Here is a 20,531-nt window from a genome sequence, read left to right as displayed (position 1 = left end):
GATAAAATATAAGCTTGTATTTGATCGTCTTTAATGACCTTTCACATACACTAATTGAATGGACTAAAGTAGACACTTAAGTGTTTAAAAAGTGTCCAAATCTGTCATCAGATGAACCTGAACTTTGAGGCCAAAATCAGCCCTTACTGGACCTTCTCCTTTCAATCAATATGAAAAATCTTCATGATGACACAAAAAGCATGACAGAGCAAGCTTGGGATCTTGAATTAAAAAAAAAAAAGAGATTTCACAAATATTTCCACTTTAATTGTAAATGATGTACATGTATTTCCAAACTATTTAAAAAAAAAATAAAAAATATGATAAAAATATTATCCATTTAAAAAAATTGCAATATTCACAAATATTTCCACTCTAATTGTAAATGATGTACATGTATTTCCAAACTATTTAAAAAAAAAAAAAAAAATATGATAAAAATATTATCCATTTAAAAAAATTGCAATATTTAATATCAAAATATAAAGAATTTTAAACATTAACTTTCAAAACAGCAAATCATATTCTGATGGCAAGAATAAACATGTTCTATCTATATTTCATTAAAAAAACCAAATGAATATTTAGTAAAATTTATAATCTGATATAAGATCTGCTTACTTTGTTACAAAATATGAAATACATGATGATACTGTACACAGTTTGTTTTCTGCTGATGTTTATTTGAGATATAATTACTGGAATCTGACTTGTTGGATAGTAAGATTTCCAGTGACCGTCAGCGTGTTAAATCTGGTAAATGGAGTCATTCTGTGTCGATATTCCAGGAAATGTTGGTTATTTACTGCAACCTGTAAAATCAATCAAAAAGAGCTTTTATAATGTTGAAACAATAAAAACATAACTTGTAATGTTAGTTATATACAAATGCCACATTCTAAAGCAATTGAGACATGACAAAGCAACCAAAAGTTTGCAATTTCAAATTGGTTTCTATACATCAATTCCAAGAAGTGTTTTGAGTACTGGTAAATCAATTTAACCATACTATATGCACTATATGTGAAAGATAGTTAAAGTTAAAGTCCTATAATTCAGGAAAACAAATTGAAGAACCAAAAAGAGGCTTTCTTTTATCAATTCCAAAAGCAGTGTACACTTTTTGATAAGATTGATTAAAGTAACATCAAGTTTTTGTGAGACATACAACTAACTTCCCTTAATCTGATAGTTAAAATGTCCTGTTTACTTTGCAACAACAGGCAACAAAAGGGAGATATTTTTCTGTCGAATTTCAAAGAATTGTTTAAAGCAGCTTTGAATTGTTGAATAGATTATTTACAAAGGGACCGACATGATGTGGAGCAAAGTATACCATAATACTTCATTAACAGACATATAATGAGAAGTGATCATGAAATGAATTTTAACCTGTATCTTATTAAAATAAAGCAATAACTAAAATCAGGTTAATGTCTAGAGGCAACATGGAAATGTTCAGAAGGTATAATGTAAGTGCCTTAACAGATAAACCTCTATGCCTTATCACTTAGTGGAGGCTAACAGTTAGAGACAATCAAACTTTTTCTTATTTGTTATATGTTCATTGTCTTGTGTTGTGCTGTTGCACCACTGTCCCAGGTAAGTGGAGGGTCATACACCTGCCAAACATGTTTAACCCTGCCACATTCTGTATGTGCCTGTCTCAAGTCAGGAGTATGTAATTCAGTGGTTGTCAGTTGTTGCTGTGAAACACATTAGTTTTTTTTGTATTAGTTCATACATAAATTGGGCTGTTGGTTTTTCTCATTTGAATTGCTTTACATTTGTCATTTTGGGGCCTTTTATATCTGACTATGCAGTGTGGGCTCTGTTCATTGTTGCAGGCCATACAGTGACCTATAATTGTCAATTTCTTCGTTATTTGAACTCTTGAAAATTTGTCTTCATTATCACTGGACTAGTATATATTTGTTTAAGGGCCAGCTGAAGGACGCCTCCGGGTGCAGGAATTTCTCGCTACATTGGAGACCTGTTGGTGACACTCTGCTGATGTTTTTTATTTGGTCGGGTTGTTGTCTCTTTGACACATTCCCCATTTCCATTCTCAATTTTACTTATTGATAACTGTAATATCTGTGATTATTCCGGGGAACGTCACGCACAAACCTTCGGGACATTTACTTGTTACGTAACGTCGCTACTGCGATACCAATTGTATATTTTATAGCCATTATTAAATTACTATCTGAACCATCAAGTCTTACTCCGATCTTTCAATGGCGACGAGGATAAAAAACAAAGAAGAAAGCAGTGTTTAGCAGCGTAAATAAAGAGAAAATTTACCGGAACACAGAATTGAAAGAAGATAGTGCTAAAACAAGGAATTAAAAGAAGATACTGATAAAATAGAGATTATGGACCGAGGAGAGCTCCAGCAGATAACGGTAATTACGGAAACTAGAAATTTATGATCACAACCGTTTATACAGTCGGATGATCAGATATCTACAGGAAAACATTGGGAAGAATGGATGGAAAGTATAGAGAGGGAATTTAGATATTTCAGGATAACAGAACCTGCAGATAAAAAGGATGCATTAATCATTTATGGAGGAAAAGATATATCAAGATTGGAAAGAAGCCTAAGAGATGAAGAAGGAGAAAGATGAGTATAAAGTCTTAAAGAACAAATTGAATAAATATTACTTGCCAAAGAAGAACAAACATCATGCCAGGTATTTATTTTTAAAAATGAAGCCATTTAAAGATGAATACACAGTAACATATGTAATGAGACTGAGAGAAAAGGCACATGCGTTTGAGTTTGAAGCTACATGCGATGAAATAATATTGGAACATTGTATTCAAACCATAACCAATCAGGATTTGATAAAGAGGGCTATAAGCAAAGGATGGAATTTAGATAAATTTGTGGAAGAAGCAGGACAGATGGAAGACACATCTTTTTTATAAGTGATGGAGTCTTAAATTAAAATGCAGTTGACAATAAATCAAGTTAAAAACTGCTTTAAGGCATGGAATGAAGTTTTATCTTTTGATTGTTATATTTTAGCAATATCCTAAAAATATGTAAACTAATTCATATTATGAGAAAAAGTTCGATGTATAACTAAATATTTTTTAGTTGAATACAATCTGAATACATACCTTAAAACATCCATTCTCACATAAAATTATCATTTCAAAGGGCATATTTCCTGCAAATGGGAAGTATGGGATAGATCTTTCTTCCTGTCCCCATGCTCCACGTGACAAGCTATTACGTATGATCTGATTACAATCTGAACCACAATTAAAGCGCACATCAAAATGCATTCCAATATCACAATTTGGGTATGAACCTTCTTGTAGGTTAATTGTAAATCTGAAAATTATAAAAACTTTAATGGTTAAAACTAATATACTTCCCTGTAATCATAGCATAAACATGTACTTTATTTAAAAGATATTTGTACAGATAAAATCATAGCTTATCTCATTATATTTGTGTGTACAGATAATTGATGCCCAACCAAACTCAGTAAAAAGAGAAGTAACTAGGATCTGAGTATCTTACATGGTAAATTAACATCAAATTTACCAAATAAGCTAAGTTTTAGATGGTTATATGTTATAAATAAATCACATTTAGTTTCATGGGAGATGGTTTAATTCAATAATAGCCAATCAGAATCTAAGATTGCTTCATGTATCAATCTTTTTCATCTTTTGGCATTCAAACAAGTATTATCTTATAAGGACGTTCCTGTAATTTGAAATTACAACAGGAAAAAGTTGGGTTTTTTCTTCATAAAGTTTCAATTGTAACTATTTCCCACCAATTGTCCTCTCTAGTTGATGATAATGAATTTTATAATCAAAGTTTAAAAGTATTTAACACTTGACAACTTATATCTCAGAAAATTCAAATAAATCTGTCAGTTCTTCCAAACATTTTTGGATGTAACAATGGAAATTCAACAATCATAATAAAAAATACATTTCAAACCTATTGGGTATACATGTTATAATTTTTTGTACACATGTACTCAGATTTGCAGATACTTCAATTCCAATCAAATTGATATGTAATTTTACAATCAATATTTTAACTTTTTTACGTTTGAAATTAAAATCTTCTATAATCTTTAAAACTTCCTTACCTATTAGTGCCTACTGGTGTGGCAGATATATAGATCATTTTACCAGGATGTAGTCCGTTTGGTACCATTGTTGTTAGTGGCAATGCCTTAAACATGATAAGACGAGATGCTATTTATAACAAAGATGATGTGACAAAATAAAAGCATGCCCAGATGATTAATATCTGCAAGGTTTAAAAAAAGATTAAAAATACCCACACTGGGTTCCACAGATATGTCTCTTGCCTGATCTGACTACTGCCACAAAATTTCAGAATAAAATACATTACATATTTATTAAACTTTTTATCACATATATAATTGCAAAGCTTCAGAAAATTTATATCTAGGTGAATCAAGACTTGATTATAAACCAAGATGAAAAAGTAAATGTTGAAGTCTATATTTGTATTCATCTATATAATTAAGAACCTGTATGTTACTTTGAGGTGCTATTGCTAAAGTGACTGTAAAAGTGTTAATGTTGATTGGCAAAAATTAAGTCCATTTATCAGTAAAATCCCCTTTTTGTCTTCAGATACTATTTTTGATCTTGAAAAACCTTGAAGAATTCAAAACCATTTCATGAAGGAATATCTTCAAGTAGCAAGTGACTGCAAGTCTTATGAGTAAATAAACTTTTATCAATCACATTCAATATATCAATCTTTCAAAACTCAGTTTACTCCCTTGGAGACTAGGCATGTGTCATATATATAACAAATTATTTTTCAGATCAGGACAAAATATTAAAACAAGAATCATTTTCTTATTATAAATCCTATATTTGTGTATTTTCTATGTGTATTATATAAATACTCACTGGATTTATTAATGGCATGGGTGGCTGTGCAGGGTAATTCATGTATGGTGGAGGAGCAGGCATAGATGGCTACAATATATACAATTTTTGATAAATAACACATCATTTCATATAATCACAGATTTTGATAGAGTTAATGTCTCGTCTGCTTACAAAATCTTTGAACAGCTGTAGAACAGTACATATTCAAATCAACAAACAAAAATGGCCAAAGGTATAATGTCCTACCTGACATAGAAATCAAAGATATCATCTGAAAACCTAGTATTTAAGATAGTACAGACAAACAAAGCAGTAACTTTATATCTTTTATGTTTTCTTTCACCGGGAGGGACATGTTAGCCATTGAATTTTAAGCATCATCTTTTAATATATTTAAACAATGTTGTATTAGTCCTAACTTACCATATTTGGAGCAATAAACTGGACAGAGCTGATATTTACTGTTCCTTCACATGTAAATGTATTGACTCCATTGATGGGAAGTCTGTGTTGAAAATCACAAAAATGTCTCTTGTTTACTGAAATCTAAATAATAATGAATACATTATACTAAACATGCTAAAAGATATGTCTGTAAATTATGGATCTTAAAGTTCTTTGCAAAAAGAGTTGTTGTGTTTAATGCTTCAAAGGTCAAGTTAAATCACATGGCCAAAGTCAAGTACAGTAAAAAAAATCTAAAATTGTAACGCCATGAAGCAAAGCATATGAAATAAAGACTGTGGGTGCGGGAATTTCTCGCTACATTGAAGACCTGTTGGTGACCTTCTGCTGTTGTCTTTTCTATGGTTGGGTTGTTGTCTCTTTGACACATTCCCCATTTCCATTCTCAATTTTATTATTTTCTGAAGAATGAACTGTAAATTCATTTAATTTTGTTTGTCCAAATTTTTATAGATTTACTAGTTAATGAAAGGTATTTCCAGAGATACTTGATTTTAGGGTAATAACAGTTTCTGTTTTCATGCCTTTTGGAATTCTGTATCTGTTCATAATTTGCATGCATGTTTAAAATAAAGTTTGGGTTATTTAATTGACTGTAATGATTATTAATAACATCTGTCTGTAAAAAAATTGTGTCTAACAAATAACATTTGAACTGAAATGTTTCAAACAAAATCTAGAACTGTGCATCAAATAAAATAAAACTTACTTTGTAACAATTAACATCTGCACTGACAGTGAGTTCAAAAGGGGTGTGTTTAGTGAATGGCATTCCATTTTGTCTCTCTTCACCAGCCCAGTTGTTATTTTTGTATGAGTTTCTCACCACACAATTCTGGGTGAACCTTGGGTTGAAATGCAGAGCAGTGTCAGAGCGAGGATCACCAATAGATGATCCATATGCTAAATTGAAGGAAAAGCTGAAAAATATCAGACAGGAGTTTTTATCGTACTTGTTACATAAAATTTGAAAAGAAAAATACCAGACAAATGTATTAAAATAGCTTGAAATAACAGTTTCCATAGATTAATTTAAAGTATGCCTTGAATAAAACAATTTCAAAGAATTGCTGATATGCTGAACTTTCATAGCAACGGAATTTCACATTAAGATTTTGAGATGTATTTTCTTTTCAACATATACTGACTTATGTAACTTCTAGTTGACATTGTAGAGTAAATTCTTCTTAGTAACTGTTTAAGTATATAAATGAAATTATATCAACTGATTCTTTTTTTAATTAGAAATATAATTTTAAAGTAACTACACATTTAATCATTTTATACTATTACCCCTCAGAATGGCTAGGAGCAACACCTTGAATCACAATCTGAAACCCTGGGGTCAATTTTCCTCCAGGAATACTACCAATATAAGGAATAGGCTGTAATAAAAGCATTAAAAAGATAGAAATATTAAAAAAAAAGTCTTTGAACACATTAGGTACAACAGCATTGATTCAATTGAAACCAGTTCAGAATTTAGTCAAGATAAGTCATGGAAAACAATGATGGTATATACATTAGAATTAGAAAATAGAGAAGCTTCACACATGGTATGTTTTATGACAAAAAATATTTTGAAATTATCTTCATGCCTCCACTAATTTGTGATTTTTTACAACACCACTACATGTAAATATTTGTGGACATGTTTTACCTAACAGTAGCACCTATGCTCCATTTCTTAAAGACTTCATGTGCTTCTTTATTTGTATGAAGAAGGAGCATTATCCAATAAATTCCTGATACATTTATATGGATAATAGGCTTTCACTGAATAATTTTTGTAATAAACTTGTTAAAATCTATCCCATTAAACTTAATTGAAACAAAGGATACCTCTAAAACAGCCATAGTATGGGCAGGTTCTTAACTTCTTTCATATTGAATTCAAAATCAACACAACTGAGTTGATAGGTTTTTAACTGAAATATGTGTAGTTCTATGCAAAAATGAAATTTTAGACCATCTTTTGTCTGTATGTTGAAATTTTTTGAATGATTGATTGAAAACGAAAAGGTAGGAATTAGGGACCTTAACATTTCTTAGGCTATCTGATTTTTTTAATCAAATATTGAAATTATGTTCTATTATAATTTTCTATCATTTATGATAAAACGCAGAAAAAAGGTGAAAATTCCATTTGGCCCAGTAGATTAAGAAGACAAGATTTTTTGTAAAAGATAAGAAAGATTTAAAAAAAAATATATGTAAATATTGACATTAAAGGGCAATAACCCCTTAAGAGTTCAATTGACAATTTTGGTGGTAATGACTCCATCTTGCTTTAATGAACATTTCCTGTCAACAGTTATCTCTATCAATTATGAGTTTGGCCTAGCAGTTTCAGAGAAGATTTTTGTAAAAGATTACAACCAGATGCTCCGCAGGGCGCAGCTTTATACGACCGTATAGGTTGAACCCTGAACGGTTGGGGCAAGTATGGACACAACATTCAAGCTGGATTCAGCTCTAAATTTGGATTGTGATTAAATAGTTGACACAGCGTAGGTTTTGGACACAGAATGAATGTGGTCTAATGAACTTAAAATATTTTTTTTGTCTTTGAGCAATCACTATGCTGTTGAATATTAATCCTCTCAAAAAAATGTTTGAAGAAATTTTCTTTTTATTTATGAAATCTGAAATGAGAAAAATTAACCCCCCCCCCCCCCCCCACCCCCACCATTTTTTTTTCACATCCCCCTTTCCCTTTTTTCAAAACTGATCTCAATTCAAATTTGTAATGGAGTTTGCAACAATAACTACTCATTTAAATACATCATAAAATATTAAAATGTAACAAAAAGTGCTTGTTATCACTGAATGGTAAAGAGTGTTTTAATTTATCAGTTGGTAGTAAAAGTGAATATACATTGTGCATTGTATAAAACAATGATTTAAGTTGATTCAACTACTATTCTGGACAAAGAAAGATAAATCCAATCAATTGAAAATTTCTTGCTATTGCACAATATTGTGCAATTAGATATTTCTTGCTATTGCGCAATACTGTGCAATTGAAAATATTTGCTATTGCACAATACTGTGCAATTGAAGATTTCTTGCTATTGCACAATACTGTGCAATTGAACATTTTTTGCTATTGCACAATACTGTGCAATTGAAGATTTCTTGCTATTGCTGAATACTGTGCAATTGAAAATTTCTTGCTATTCAATTGCACAATACTAAATATAATAATTTTGGATCCTGATTTGAACCAACTTGAAAACTGGGCCCATAATCAAAAATCTAAGTACATGATTAAATTCAGCATATCAAAAAAGCCAAAGAATTCAATTTTTATTAAAATCAAACTTAGTTTAATTTTGGACCCTTTGGTATTTAATGTAGACCAATTTGAAAACGGGACTAAAAATTAAGAATCTACATACACAGTTAGATTTGGCATATCAAAGAACCCCAATTATTCAATTTTTGATGAAATCAAACAAAGTTTAATTTTGGACCCCGATTTGGACCAACTTGAAAACTGGGCCAATAATCAAAAATCTAAGTACATTTTTAGATTCACCATATCAAAGAACCCCAAGGATTCAATTTTTGTTAAAATCAAACTAAGTATAATTTTGGACCCTTTGGACCTTAATGTAGACCAATTGGAAAACGGAACCAAAAATTAAGAATCTACAGACACAGTTAGATCCGGCATATCAAAGAACCCCAATTATTCAATTTTTGATGAAATCAAACAAAGTTCAATTTCGGACCCTTTGGGCCCCTTATTCCTAAAAACCTGTTGGGACCAAAACTCCCAAAATCAAACCCAACCTTCCTTTTATGGTCATAAACCTTGTGTTTAAATTTCAAAGATTTCTATTTACTTATACTAAAGTTATGGTGCGAAAACCAAGAATAATGCTTACTTGGGCCCCTTTTTGGCCCCTAATTCCTAAACTGTTCAGACCTCAACTCCCAAAATCAATCCCAACCTTCCTTTTGTGGTCATAAACCTTGTGTTTAAATTTCATTGATTTCTATTTACTTATACTAAAGTTATTGTGCGAAAACCAAGAATAATGCTTATTTGGGCCCTTTTTTGGCCCCTAATTTCTAAACTGTTTGAACTAAAACTCCCAAAATCAATCCCAACCTTCCTTTTGTGGTTATGAACCTTGTTTTAAATTTCATAGATTTCTATCCACTTTTACTAAAGATAGAGTGTGAAAACTAAAAGTATTCAGACAACGACGACGCAGGACGACGACGCCAACGTGATAGCAATATACGACGAAAATTAAAATTTTTGCGGTCGTATAAAAATTTACGAAAAATTGAGAAAAATTGACTTAAAAGGGCAACAACTCCTGAAGTGGTCAATTGAACATTAATGCTGTTTACAGTTTATCTCTATCTCCAATAATATTCAAGATAATAACCAAACACGGCAACATTTCCTTAAATTACAAATTCAGGGGCAGCAACCCAACAATCGATTATCTGATTCATCTGAAAATTTCAGGGCAGATAGATCATGACCTGATAAACAACTTAACCCCTTGTCAGATTTGCTCTATATGCATTGGTTTCAGAGATATGAGCCAAAAACTGCATTTCAGCCTATGTTTTATTTTTAGCCATGGTGGCCATCTTGGTCGGTTTGCCGGGTAATCGAACACATATTTAAAACTAAATAATCCAATGATGATTGTGTCCAAGTTTGGTAAAATTTGGCCCAGCAGTTTCAGAGGAGAAGATTTTTGTAAAAGTTAACGACGATGGACGATGGATGACAAGTGAAGAGAAACAAGAGGCTCTAAAGAGCCTGTGTCGTTCACCTTGGTCAATGATCATGCTAAACAAAGGACATACATAAAAGGTGAGAATAGAATTCATGAGAAAATTATGTTTTGGTGATGCTGATGTGTTCGTCAATCTTACTTTACTGAACATTCTTGCTGTTTGCAATTTTCTCTATCTATAATGAACTTGGCTCAGTAGTTTTAAAGGAAAATATTTTGTAAAAGTTTACGAAAATTGTTTAAAATTAACTATAAAGAGCAATAACTTCTTAAGGAGTCAATTGACTGTTTCGGTCAAGTTGACTTATTTGAAGATCTTACTTTGCTTTACATAATTGTTGTTTACAGTTTATCTTTATCTAAGATAATATTGAAGATAATAACCAAAAACTGCAAAATTTTCTTAAAATTACAAATTCAGGGGCAGGAACCCAACAACAGGTTGCCTGTTTTGTCTGAAAATTTCAGGGCAGGTAGATATTGACTTAATGAACATATTTAAATGAATGAGATTTGCTCTAAATGCTTTAAATTCAGAGATGGTAGCCAAAAATTGCATTTTACCCCTATGTAAAATGTACTATTTTTAGCCATGTCGGCCATCTTAGTTCGTGGACAAGGTCACTGGACACATTATTGAAACAACATACCCTTCAGATGATGGTTGCCAAGTTAGGTTAAATTTGTCTTGGTAGTTTCAGAGGAGAAGATTTTTTTAAAAAGATTATTAAAATTTTAGAAAAATGGTTAAAAATAGAATACAATGGACAATAACTCCTTAATTGGTCAACTGATTATTTTGGTCATGTTGTCTTATTTGTAGATCTTACTTTGCTGAACATTATTGCTGTATACAGTTTATCTCTATATTTTATAATATTCAAGATCATAATAACTAAAAACTACAAAATTTCCTTAAAATTACTAATTTAATGGCAGCAACCCAATATTGGGTTGTCCGATTTGTCTGAAAATTTCAGGACAGATAGATCTTGACCTGATTAACAATTTTACCCTGTCAGATTTGTTCTAAATGCTTTGGTTTCACAGATATAAGCCAAAATCTACATTTTACCCCTATGTTCTATTTTTAGCCATGGTGGCCATCTTGGTAGGTTGGCCAGGTCATCAGATACATTATTGAAACAAAATACCCTTAATATGATGGTTGCCAAGTTTGGTTAAATTTGTCTAGGTAGTTTTCAGAGGAGAAGATTTTTTTTTAAAAGATAACTAAAATTTTAGAAAAATGGTTAAGGTTTATGTACCCTTCTGTAGCCATTTTTGTACGAACTTTTCAAACTTCAATTGTATCAAAACTACAGATATAATGAATAATAGAGATAGGTCATTTTGTACATATTCCAAGGGAAAACTTGATGCAAAGCATTTTTTTACTATTCCATTGCATTTAAGGTTCATGTGGACCCTATGGCTAAAATTGCCGTATTTTCACCTCAAAATTTACTTTGAGTACAGACAAACCTGCGCATCTGTAAATTTTTTCAGGCATAGCATGCCCTAGCTAAATGAATTTTAAATATGTTTTATGTTTTAGAAAAATAAAAACTTACCAGGATTTTGCCATGCATTTTTTTTCATTCCTCCAGAAGGTGCCAAAATAAACTAAGTTTGGGAAACAGGTTTGAGAACTTCCCCACAGGTAAAAATTAAAGTGAGCATTTTTAATTGACATGGACATTAGATGGACAATAGATACCTGACAATAATTGGTTATTTGAACTGTATACCTGAGTGGACCATATCAAGGTAAACTCGACTGTTTGTTAATTTTATCATCTTCTGCAGAGACGAAAAAAAGTGTACGGCAAAATCCAGTTAAGTTATGAATTTTCTAAATCATACAATGCATTTGAATTCTATTTATCTAGGGCATGCTATGCCTTAAAACTTTTCCAGATGCACAGGTTTGCCTGTACTCAGAGAAAATTTTGAGGTGAAAATACGGCCATTTTAGCCTTAGGGTCCACATGAACCTTAATAGAAAAAGAGGACTTTGTGGCAAATAAATCAAGATTTTTATAGAAAATCCACAGCCTTTATCCTTGTACTCTCATATTTGGCAATTTGATGACTGATAGATATAGGATTATTGCATGCAGTGCTAGCATTGATTTCCTTAAAACAAGTTTATAAATGTAGTTATTGGTTAAGACAAGTATAAATATGGCCAAAATCAAGTACACCTTTTAGGGTGCGCTCGAATTTAGTGACTCAGCACGAGGTGTTTTGGAATTTACAGGTTACTTAGAACTTTTTGTAAAAAATAAACACTAGCACATCATAGAAAATCAAGTGAGTAATTTATGTTTCAAATTTTATAACAAAAATCTCTGTATTAAAGGCTGTCGATTTTCTATAAAAATCTTGATTTATTTGCCACAAAGTCCTCTTTTTCTATCAAATGCAATGAAACAGTAACAAATAATGCTTTGCATCAAGTTTCCCCTTGGAACATGTACTAAATGGCCTATCTCTATTATTTATTTTATCTTTAGTTTTGATACAATTGAGGTTTGAAAAATTCGTACAAAAATGGCTACAGAAGGGTACATAAACCTTAAAAATAAAATACAATGGGCAATAACTCCTAAATTGGTCAACTGATTATTTTGGTCATGTTGACTTATTTGTAGATCTTACTTTGCTGAACATTATTGCTGCATACAGTGTATCTCTATCATTTATAATATTCAAGATTATAACCAAAAACTACCAAATTTCCTTAAAATTACTAATTCAGGGACAGCAACCTAACATTGGGTTGTCCAATTTGTCTAAAAAAAAAATTCTTCTGGCAGATAGATCTTGACCTGATAAACAATTTTTCACCATGTCAGATTTGCTCTAAATGCTTTGGTTTCAGAGATATTAGCCAAAATCTACATTTTACCCCTATGTTCTATTTTTAGCCATGGAGGCCATCTTGGTTGGATGGCCAGGTCATTGGACACATTTTATAACCTAGATACCCCAACTCATTCCCCAAGGATGAGTGTGGCCAAGTATGGTTAAATTTGGCCCAGTAGTTTCAGAGGAGAAGATTTTTGTAAAAGTTTACAGACGCCGGACGACAAGTGATGAGAAAATCTCACTTGGCTCTTTGGGCCAGGTGAGCTAAAAAGGAGGGTTCAATTCCCAAAACGCATGGTACCTTAAAAAAATCACTTGAGGAATAATTTTCATTACGAAAATTTCAATAAAACTGACACTTGTTCACCTTTAAAATCAAATACTTTCATGACTGTATACAAATACAAATACAAACAAATATTTTATTAGCACAAACTCATCAACAATAAATGGTTAAGGCTCATGGTATATCAATTACATAGTTGGTCAAACATAATAAGTATTGCAAATAATGCCGACTTTATTAATATATGTAATATTATAACTATTTAATACCGACTACGGAGATGAAAAGGGAAGTAATATTTGACTGAACGTGACATATTTCAAACTAGTCATAATTATTTGGACTAATTTCAAACCACAAGAAGCTAGCATTTACTGATTTTTTTCAGTAGGGCCACGTAAATTATCTAAATTTCTATAGTAGCACGTATGACAGTAGAAATATTCCGGCATGAACCAAAACTGAAACTAGAAAAAAATGTTTGAAGTATGATATAATGTGTTCTCAACTAAAATTTGTAATTCTCATATGCTTAAAGAGAATTTTTGACAATTTTTGAATTTTTAAGGTAAAATTATGTTGTATTCTAATAAATTTTTCAATGTCCAGAGAAAATGTTACGGCCATGTTCCATATTCAGAATATTTCTACTATATTGCATTTGTTTAAGTATCAACATATGCTCATTTTACCAAAAATCATACTGATTCATTTATTTCTATGAATAGTAGATGCTACATAATGAATTTTATTGGGTCTTAAAGATTATGGATGCTCTCTCGATTATATTAACAACTTTTGTAGTTGTGAAATTGTTTTGTATAAAAAGCACTTCTTATTTCTGTACATAGCATATTTCAAAAAAGTGTCTGCGGATAATGAAGAAAACGATTAAAATTGCATCTTCACCTTTGATAGATGCTGATGTAATACTTTTAATTTCATATTGAATACTTCAACGTTTGGATGCTGGCTTCCAATTATTTATAGATTCTGGCATCCCAACATATCCAGAAACTGACATCCCAACATATCTGGATGCTGGCATCCCAAAATATCCGGATGCTGGCATCCCAATATATCTGGATGCTGGCATCCCAAAATATCCGGATGCTGGCATCCCAATACTTTTGGATGCTGGCATCCCAAAATATCTGGATGCTGGCATCCCAAAATATTCGGATTCTGGCATCCCAATATATCTGGATCCTGGCATCCCAAAATATCTGGATGCGGGCATCCCAAAATATCGGGATGCTGGCATCTCAATATATCTGGATGCTGACATACCAAAATATCCGGAGGCTGGCTTCCCAAAATATAGGGATTCTGGCATCACAAACTTGCAGACATGTACCATTTTTCATTATGACACGAATTTAAATGCTGCTTTCTAATCAATTGGATTTTAGTATTAATCCACCAATATATCACACAGTACATTTCCTAAGGTTTTGATGTGTGTTGAATGCATATGAAAACAATCAAGTATTAAAACATAAAAAAAAGCTACTGATGAATGCCGGGAAGATTATATTTTAAGTCTTTGTTCATGTCCAGTGGCCAGTTTAATGCATATTGAGAATGTGACATCATAGGTCAGAGTGTGAAATGTATACTTGACCAACAAACTGAATCTGAATTGTAAAGTGCTAGTTGACCATGTGAATGCTGATGTCAACAATTTGATATTTATAAAACTATGTCAATGTACTACCGGTAAGTTTCCAATAATTAGCCAATTTTAATGTTATTTTTCTGAATTTGATTACCATTATGTAAGACATGAGGTATACATGTTATTGACTATTGTGGTCTCGAGACAATACATTTATATATGATGACATCAGGACTATAATTTTCAAATCTGATATGCTCATGTTTCGAATGTTCATAGATTTTTTTTTTTAAAAAGCTTAATGCAATTGCCAGCTGAAATCATATCAAGTTTAGCAGTTTCCAAGGCTTTCAGAAATCAACTGGACAAAATAAAAAAAAAATGCTGCTCATCTTGTATGGCATTTTATCAATCAAATGAATTTGCCCAATGACCATCAACCTTGGGAATTTCTGATGAACTAAGTCATCCAGGACAAACACTCTACAAAACGGATTGGTGACTGTACCTTTATTAAAATGCTAAATATGAGGTGCGTTATATTTAAACCTGCATAATAATTTTGTTTTGTGTCTATGAGAAACCCCATTGGCATCCAATGTATAAATTAAGGAGATTTGTTTCCCGCAATTGCCTGTATACAATAAAACGTGTACCACAATGCAATATTTAAAAATAATCTATTATTGATACTAGTGCACAGTGTCTATGATCTGTACGTACTGGATATTGTCAGTATCTCTGGACTTGCTGTATACATCTTCCAATGAGTCAGTACATCATGTCAGGATCTTCTAGTACTTGAGCCTTTCATTTTATTAACAAAACTTACATTTTCTTTATTACAATCATTATTAAACTTGTATCTTTTTTCTGTATTTTAAAATTTCAATATTTGTTAATCATTTAATCAAATCAGTTACACGAACTGGAACTTTCAAACTTTCTATTATCATGTATTGCTAGTGATCTGAAATCAGCTGGAATCAAAAGATCTGGTGCTGTTTGGATGATTCGTCGTCTGAGTTTAACCTGTCCAATAACTATAAAGTGTTGCGATACATTAATACACAACACATGAATAGTAACCAGAAAGGTGAAGCCACTTCTTTACAAATGCTGAAAAGAGAAATAAATAATTATATGAAATATTATCAACAATAAATTTTCGTTGTAACATTACACCACAAGGGAACGAAAAAACGCATTATTATTCGAAGAAAACCTTCATTTAAACTTCTTTTAAATTAAGTTTTCCACACCAATATATGCCTGTTGTTTACTATTCAAAACACATACATTTGACATATGAACCACTAGTTCAATTGATTTTTTATGGAACAACATCCAGGTCTATACTGTACATTATGAAAGGGAGAAAAGTGTTTTTTTTAGAAATACATCCTACATGTATTTAGCGACTTTCGTGAAATTTAATTCCCATCTAAGGGTGTATTCGGTTAACACCTTTTTTGAATTTGTGTGTTGTTTTTTTATTTTAGCCTAGTCCTGGAACACAAACTCTTGTAGCGATATTTACATTTTCCTTAATTTTCGTATTTTCTTTTCATTTATTTTGCAAAGGAGTAGGTCCGGTAAGGACCAACTTTGGCCCCATATTTCAGGTTCATCTGACGAAAGATTTTGACCACTTTCTAAACACTGAAGTGTCTATTTAATTTGATTCAATTAATTTAAGTGAAAGATTTTAACTAATTTAGTCATTAAAAACGCTCCGATTCAAGCTCAAATATGGAAAATCTACCAAATATCCTGAAAAATGTCACTTTTAAGATGGTTTTTGTCAAAAATGAAAGTGGCCGCATCCGTGTTCATCCTCAACCTTTATATATGTTATGTATTATCATCAAATACAACTTACATTTAAATATTTTGGATGAACACGAATGCGGCCACTTTCGTTTTACACGGAAACCGTCTAAAATTTAACCAAAATGCTAGAATTGTGATGATTTCAGTAATTTAGCATGACTTAATGGTGCTAGTACTCAATAAATGTACATCATTTTGTCAAAAACAGCCCATATTTATGTAGCAGAAGCATTCTACTGTCCAATAAATAACTAAAAGTATACATTTTGACAATTTTGTAAAATTGCTATATTTTGGGGCCAAAAAGGGGTCTTACTGAACCGACTCCTTTGCTATATATATGCATTGCTTTTATTATCAAGCTTCCACCGAGCTTCGTTTAAAAAAAAGAAATAAATCACGAAAATATCAGCTTAAAATCATTTATGAAAAGATGACTCCGAGGCATATTTGTAAGACTAGCTTGACCCATAAAACTATACATGTAACCTATTATTATTAATTCCTGCCAGTAAGCTAAGTACAAAATGTATATATATTAGAGTAAATTTATTTTGAAATTGGTAAATCTGTTATGTATGATAAGTGTTTCTTTCTTTTAAAACATAGTATTTCAAATTTTACATTCAATCTGATTCATATATGACTATGCAGTATGAGTTTTGTTCATTGTTGGAGGCCATATGCCGACATTTAATTGTAAACTGCTTAGTCATATTAGTGCTATATTATTTGGTCTCAGTCCGGTGGAGAGTTGTCTCATTAGCAATCATACCATTACTCAAATATTACTCGGACTCCAAACGGCTGTTTTGCAAGACAAGCTAGGCCCATGAGCGTAGGAAGTCAAGACTCAGAGTAATCTCGGACGGGCACAAGTTAACTGGTTTTAGACCCTTGCAAAAAAAAGGCAAACACATTCAATTTTCTAGACCGAAAATCAATCTGAAATAAAGTTTTTCATACTTTATTTTTCTTGAACTCAAAGGACTCTTACCAGTGATGCATTTTAATGGTTTTCTTATAGGTTGTCTAGGGGTAAACAAATTAATTTTGCGGACCAAATATTTTTACTGGCCATGGCCATATTGATGGTGGTTAATCGTCTCGGTGGGGTTTATGTCGATAATATTTTTGTCAAAACTATTCATAACTTCATGAAAAAGTACATATTTCCATAATGCAAAATAAAAAAAATATATGTGTATTTCCTATTTCCATACCTACCCTAATATAGAAATAGTCTTCCTTCAAGTTTTTTGGTAATTTGGCACTATAATAAAGCACTGTTACAGTCATAATTTCTCTCTCATAGACTCGATGTAAAAAAAAACATGGTAAAAACTCTCATAGTCATATTAAAGTATGTCTGTCTTGGAGGCTCATCGCTACCATAGGCGGATCCAGCCCCCCTCCATTTTCGTGTGAAGAAAATTGGTTTATTATACAGACTGAGGTAAACACTAAAAGATGACTTTAGCGGGTCCCTTTGTTATGACAGTCAGTGCCCCCCCTCCAAATCCCATTTATAGAAAGTTCTGGAATCAACATTGGCTACCACAAACGGATCGAAGTGCATCGGCCTCCCCGACAACATGGGAGAATCTGGCGACTGACATTAATCATCGTTGCCTAACCATTTAAGCCTGTAATTTTCCCTCTGGAAATAATCAGAATTATATTATCCGGCTGGAGTATCAAGTCACTGAAATGCGTCCGAGATTGCTCGGACTTCAAACAGCTGTTTTGCAAGACAAGCTAGGCCCATGAGCGTAGGACATCAGAGTAATCTCGGACGGGCACAAGTCAAATCGTCTCCTTTAGAAAAATTCGAATTCTGATAATATATATATGAAAAGATATACAGTTGTCGAGTTGAGTAGAATATTCCTTATGAATGGCTAAATCTGAGAAATCTCGGACTGCGAAGTGCATGTAAAATATAAGCAAATCTTCTTTGTCTTACCTGTATGAGTAGCGTTCTATTGCGTATATGTTTCTGTTATATCAAAATGATAATAAATTGCGGCATACTGGCCAAAGAAGTGTTTTTCGTCCTTCCCCTTGCAACCATGTCCACTTCGCCGATTTTAAACATTCTTTTTACATGACGTCATGCGGGTGGGATTTGCCGCAATAAGCGTAGAAAAATAGTGCAAGCGCTTTCAGTATTAAACAAAAGAAAAACTAACAAATAAGAGAATATTAAAAGGGTTACCTGTTTTTATTACTTTTCAAAAAATATTTACATCGGTATAAGTGATTTTTGAGATTTGATTTCTTATCATGTTTACTGTCTCTGCATGAATCTCTACGCATGATGGTAAAACACCTCTTACGTCATAATATCCCTGACGTCATTAGATTAAGTGTGGGGAGGAAAACAACAAACGGATTTTTGTTGTTTTATTTTTTGCATTACACAAAATTATGCAATGGAGTACATCTATAGAAATTCGGCCAACAGTATATCAAACAGAACTTGTAGGATTACTGCAATCGGATATTTTGCGATGTCTGCACTCCTACAGTTTTGGATGCCAGCATCCAGCTTTTTCGGGATGCCAGCATCTCAATATAACGGGATGCCAGCATCCCAATAAAACGAGATGCCAGCATCTCAATAAAACGGGATGCCAGCATCCCAATATGACTGGATGCCACCATCTTAATAAAACGGGATGCCAGCATCCCAATATGACTGAATGCCAGCATTTCAATATATATAGGAAATCCAGCATCCCCAAAAAATAAAAAAATATTTAAAAAAAAATATATGCAAAACTAGCATCCTAGTAAAAGTAAGATGCTCCAGTACATTATTATTTTAACAACAGCATCTACATCAAATATTAATGCTGGAAGCATATAAAATCAAACAGACAGCATATGTACTATAAAAAGATGCTACCTTATACAAAATATGAAAGCAATTAAAAAATTGAGAAATACTTCGACAAATTATTCAAAATTAGCATCTTTTCATTGACAGATGCTATTTCCTAGTTATTTCACGGAATGTATGAAAAAAACTGTACATGAGAATTTGAAATTTTAGTTGAGAACGCATTATATATACGACTACATTTCGATTCATTATCTTATCACTGACACGTATATTTGATATGTGTACATTTTAAAACAAGTCAGTGTGTCCGAATATAACAAAAACAACTTACCGGATTCATAACACTTCCAAGTAAAGACATCTTTGTTGTAAATCAGCTTTCTGTGATCTTCTGTTATTTAGGTCAATGCAGACAACTGCTTCCTGGAAATAGCAATACGAAACACAATGGTTATCTCTCTTTGTTCATATAAATTTCTTGCTTCCTCATCATCAAGTTTAATATGCAGTATTCTGCTCAATTTGTTAAAAAGTCATGGTCACTGAGGAGAGGGTGGTAAAGGGGGTACTAAACACGGAAACACGTGAAATAAAAATCGCAAAAGCGTTGCACGAAAAATAAAAATCGGGTAAAACGAAGCACGAGAAATAAAATCGTAAATATTAAGGAAAAAAGTACCAGAAGTTATTACTCAGTCGTTCGTGGAGATCATGAAGCCTTTTATAATGGACATGGAGACCTTGCAGTCAACTTTTAGCGTCCGCTACTTGCATCTTATTTGAAAGAAAAAAAAACAGGGGCGTAGCTACCCGGAGGCACGACAGCACGTGCATCATTCCACGTCGTTTTCACACACAAAAAAAAAAAAAAAAAGCAGAAGAGAGAGAGAGATGAGTTGGTCAATCGGAATCGGAGACTGTTGGTGT

At 32.2% G+C, this 20,531-nt stretch overlaps 1 protein-coding gene across 1 annotated transcript; it reads right to left on the bottom strand.

Annotated features, from left to right (window-relative positions):
• Nucleotides 1-214: 214 nt before the first annotated feature.
• Nucleotides 215-20,083, bottom strand: LOC139517619 (galectin-8-like). The gene is made up of 8 exons (XM_071308862.1): nucleotides 19,936-20,083; nucleotides 6,670-6,761; nucleotides 6,086-6,296; nucleotides 5,335-5,457; nucleotides 4,930-4,998; nucleotides 4,128-4,213; nucleotides 3,133-3,349; nucleotides 215-812 (listed from the first exon to the last, which is right to left on the bottom strand). The coding sequence occupies exons 1-8, from the start codon at nucleotides 19,963-19,965 to the stop codon at nucleotides 696-698; spliced, it is 945 nt and encodes a 314-aa protein (XP_071164963.1). The 5' UTR covers nucleotides 19,966-20,083; the 3' UTR covers nucleotides 215-695.
• Between the last annotated feature and the right edge of the window lie 448 nt (nucleotides 20,084-20,531).

The sequence above is a fragment of the Mytilus edulis genome, chromosome 3 (genome assembly GCF_963676685.1).
Source record: "Mytilus edulis chromosome 3, xbMytEdul2.2, whole genome shotgun sequence".
Lineage (NCBI taxonomy): Eukaryota > Metazoa > Mollusca > Bivalvia > Mytilida > Mytilidae > Mytilus > Mytilus edulis.
The sequence above is the reverse complement of the archived record's forward strand: the minus strand, read 5'-3'. Positions and strand labels throughout refer to the sequence as shown.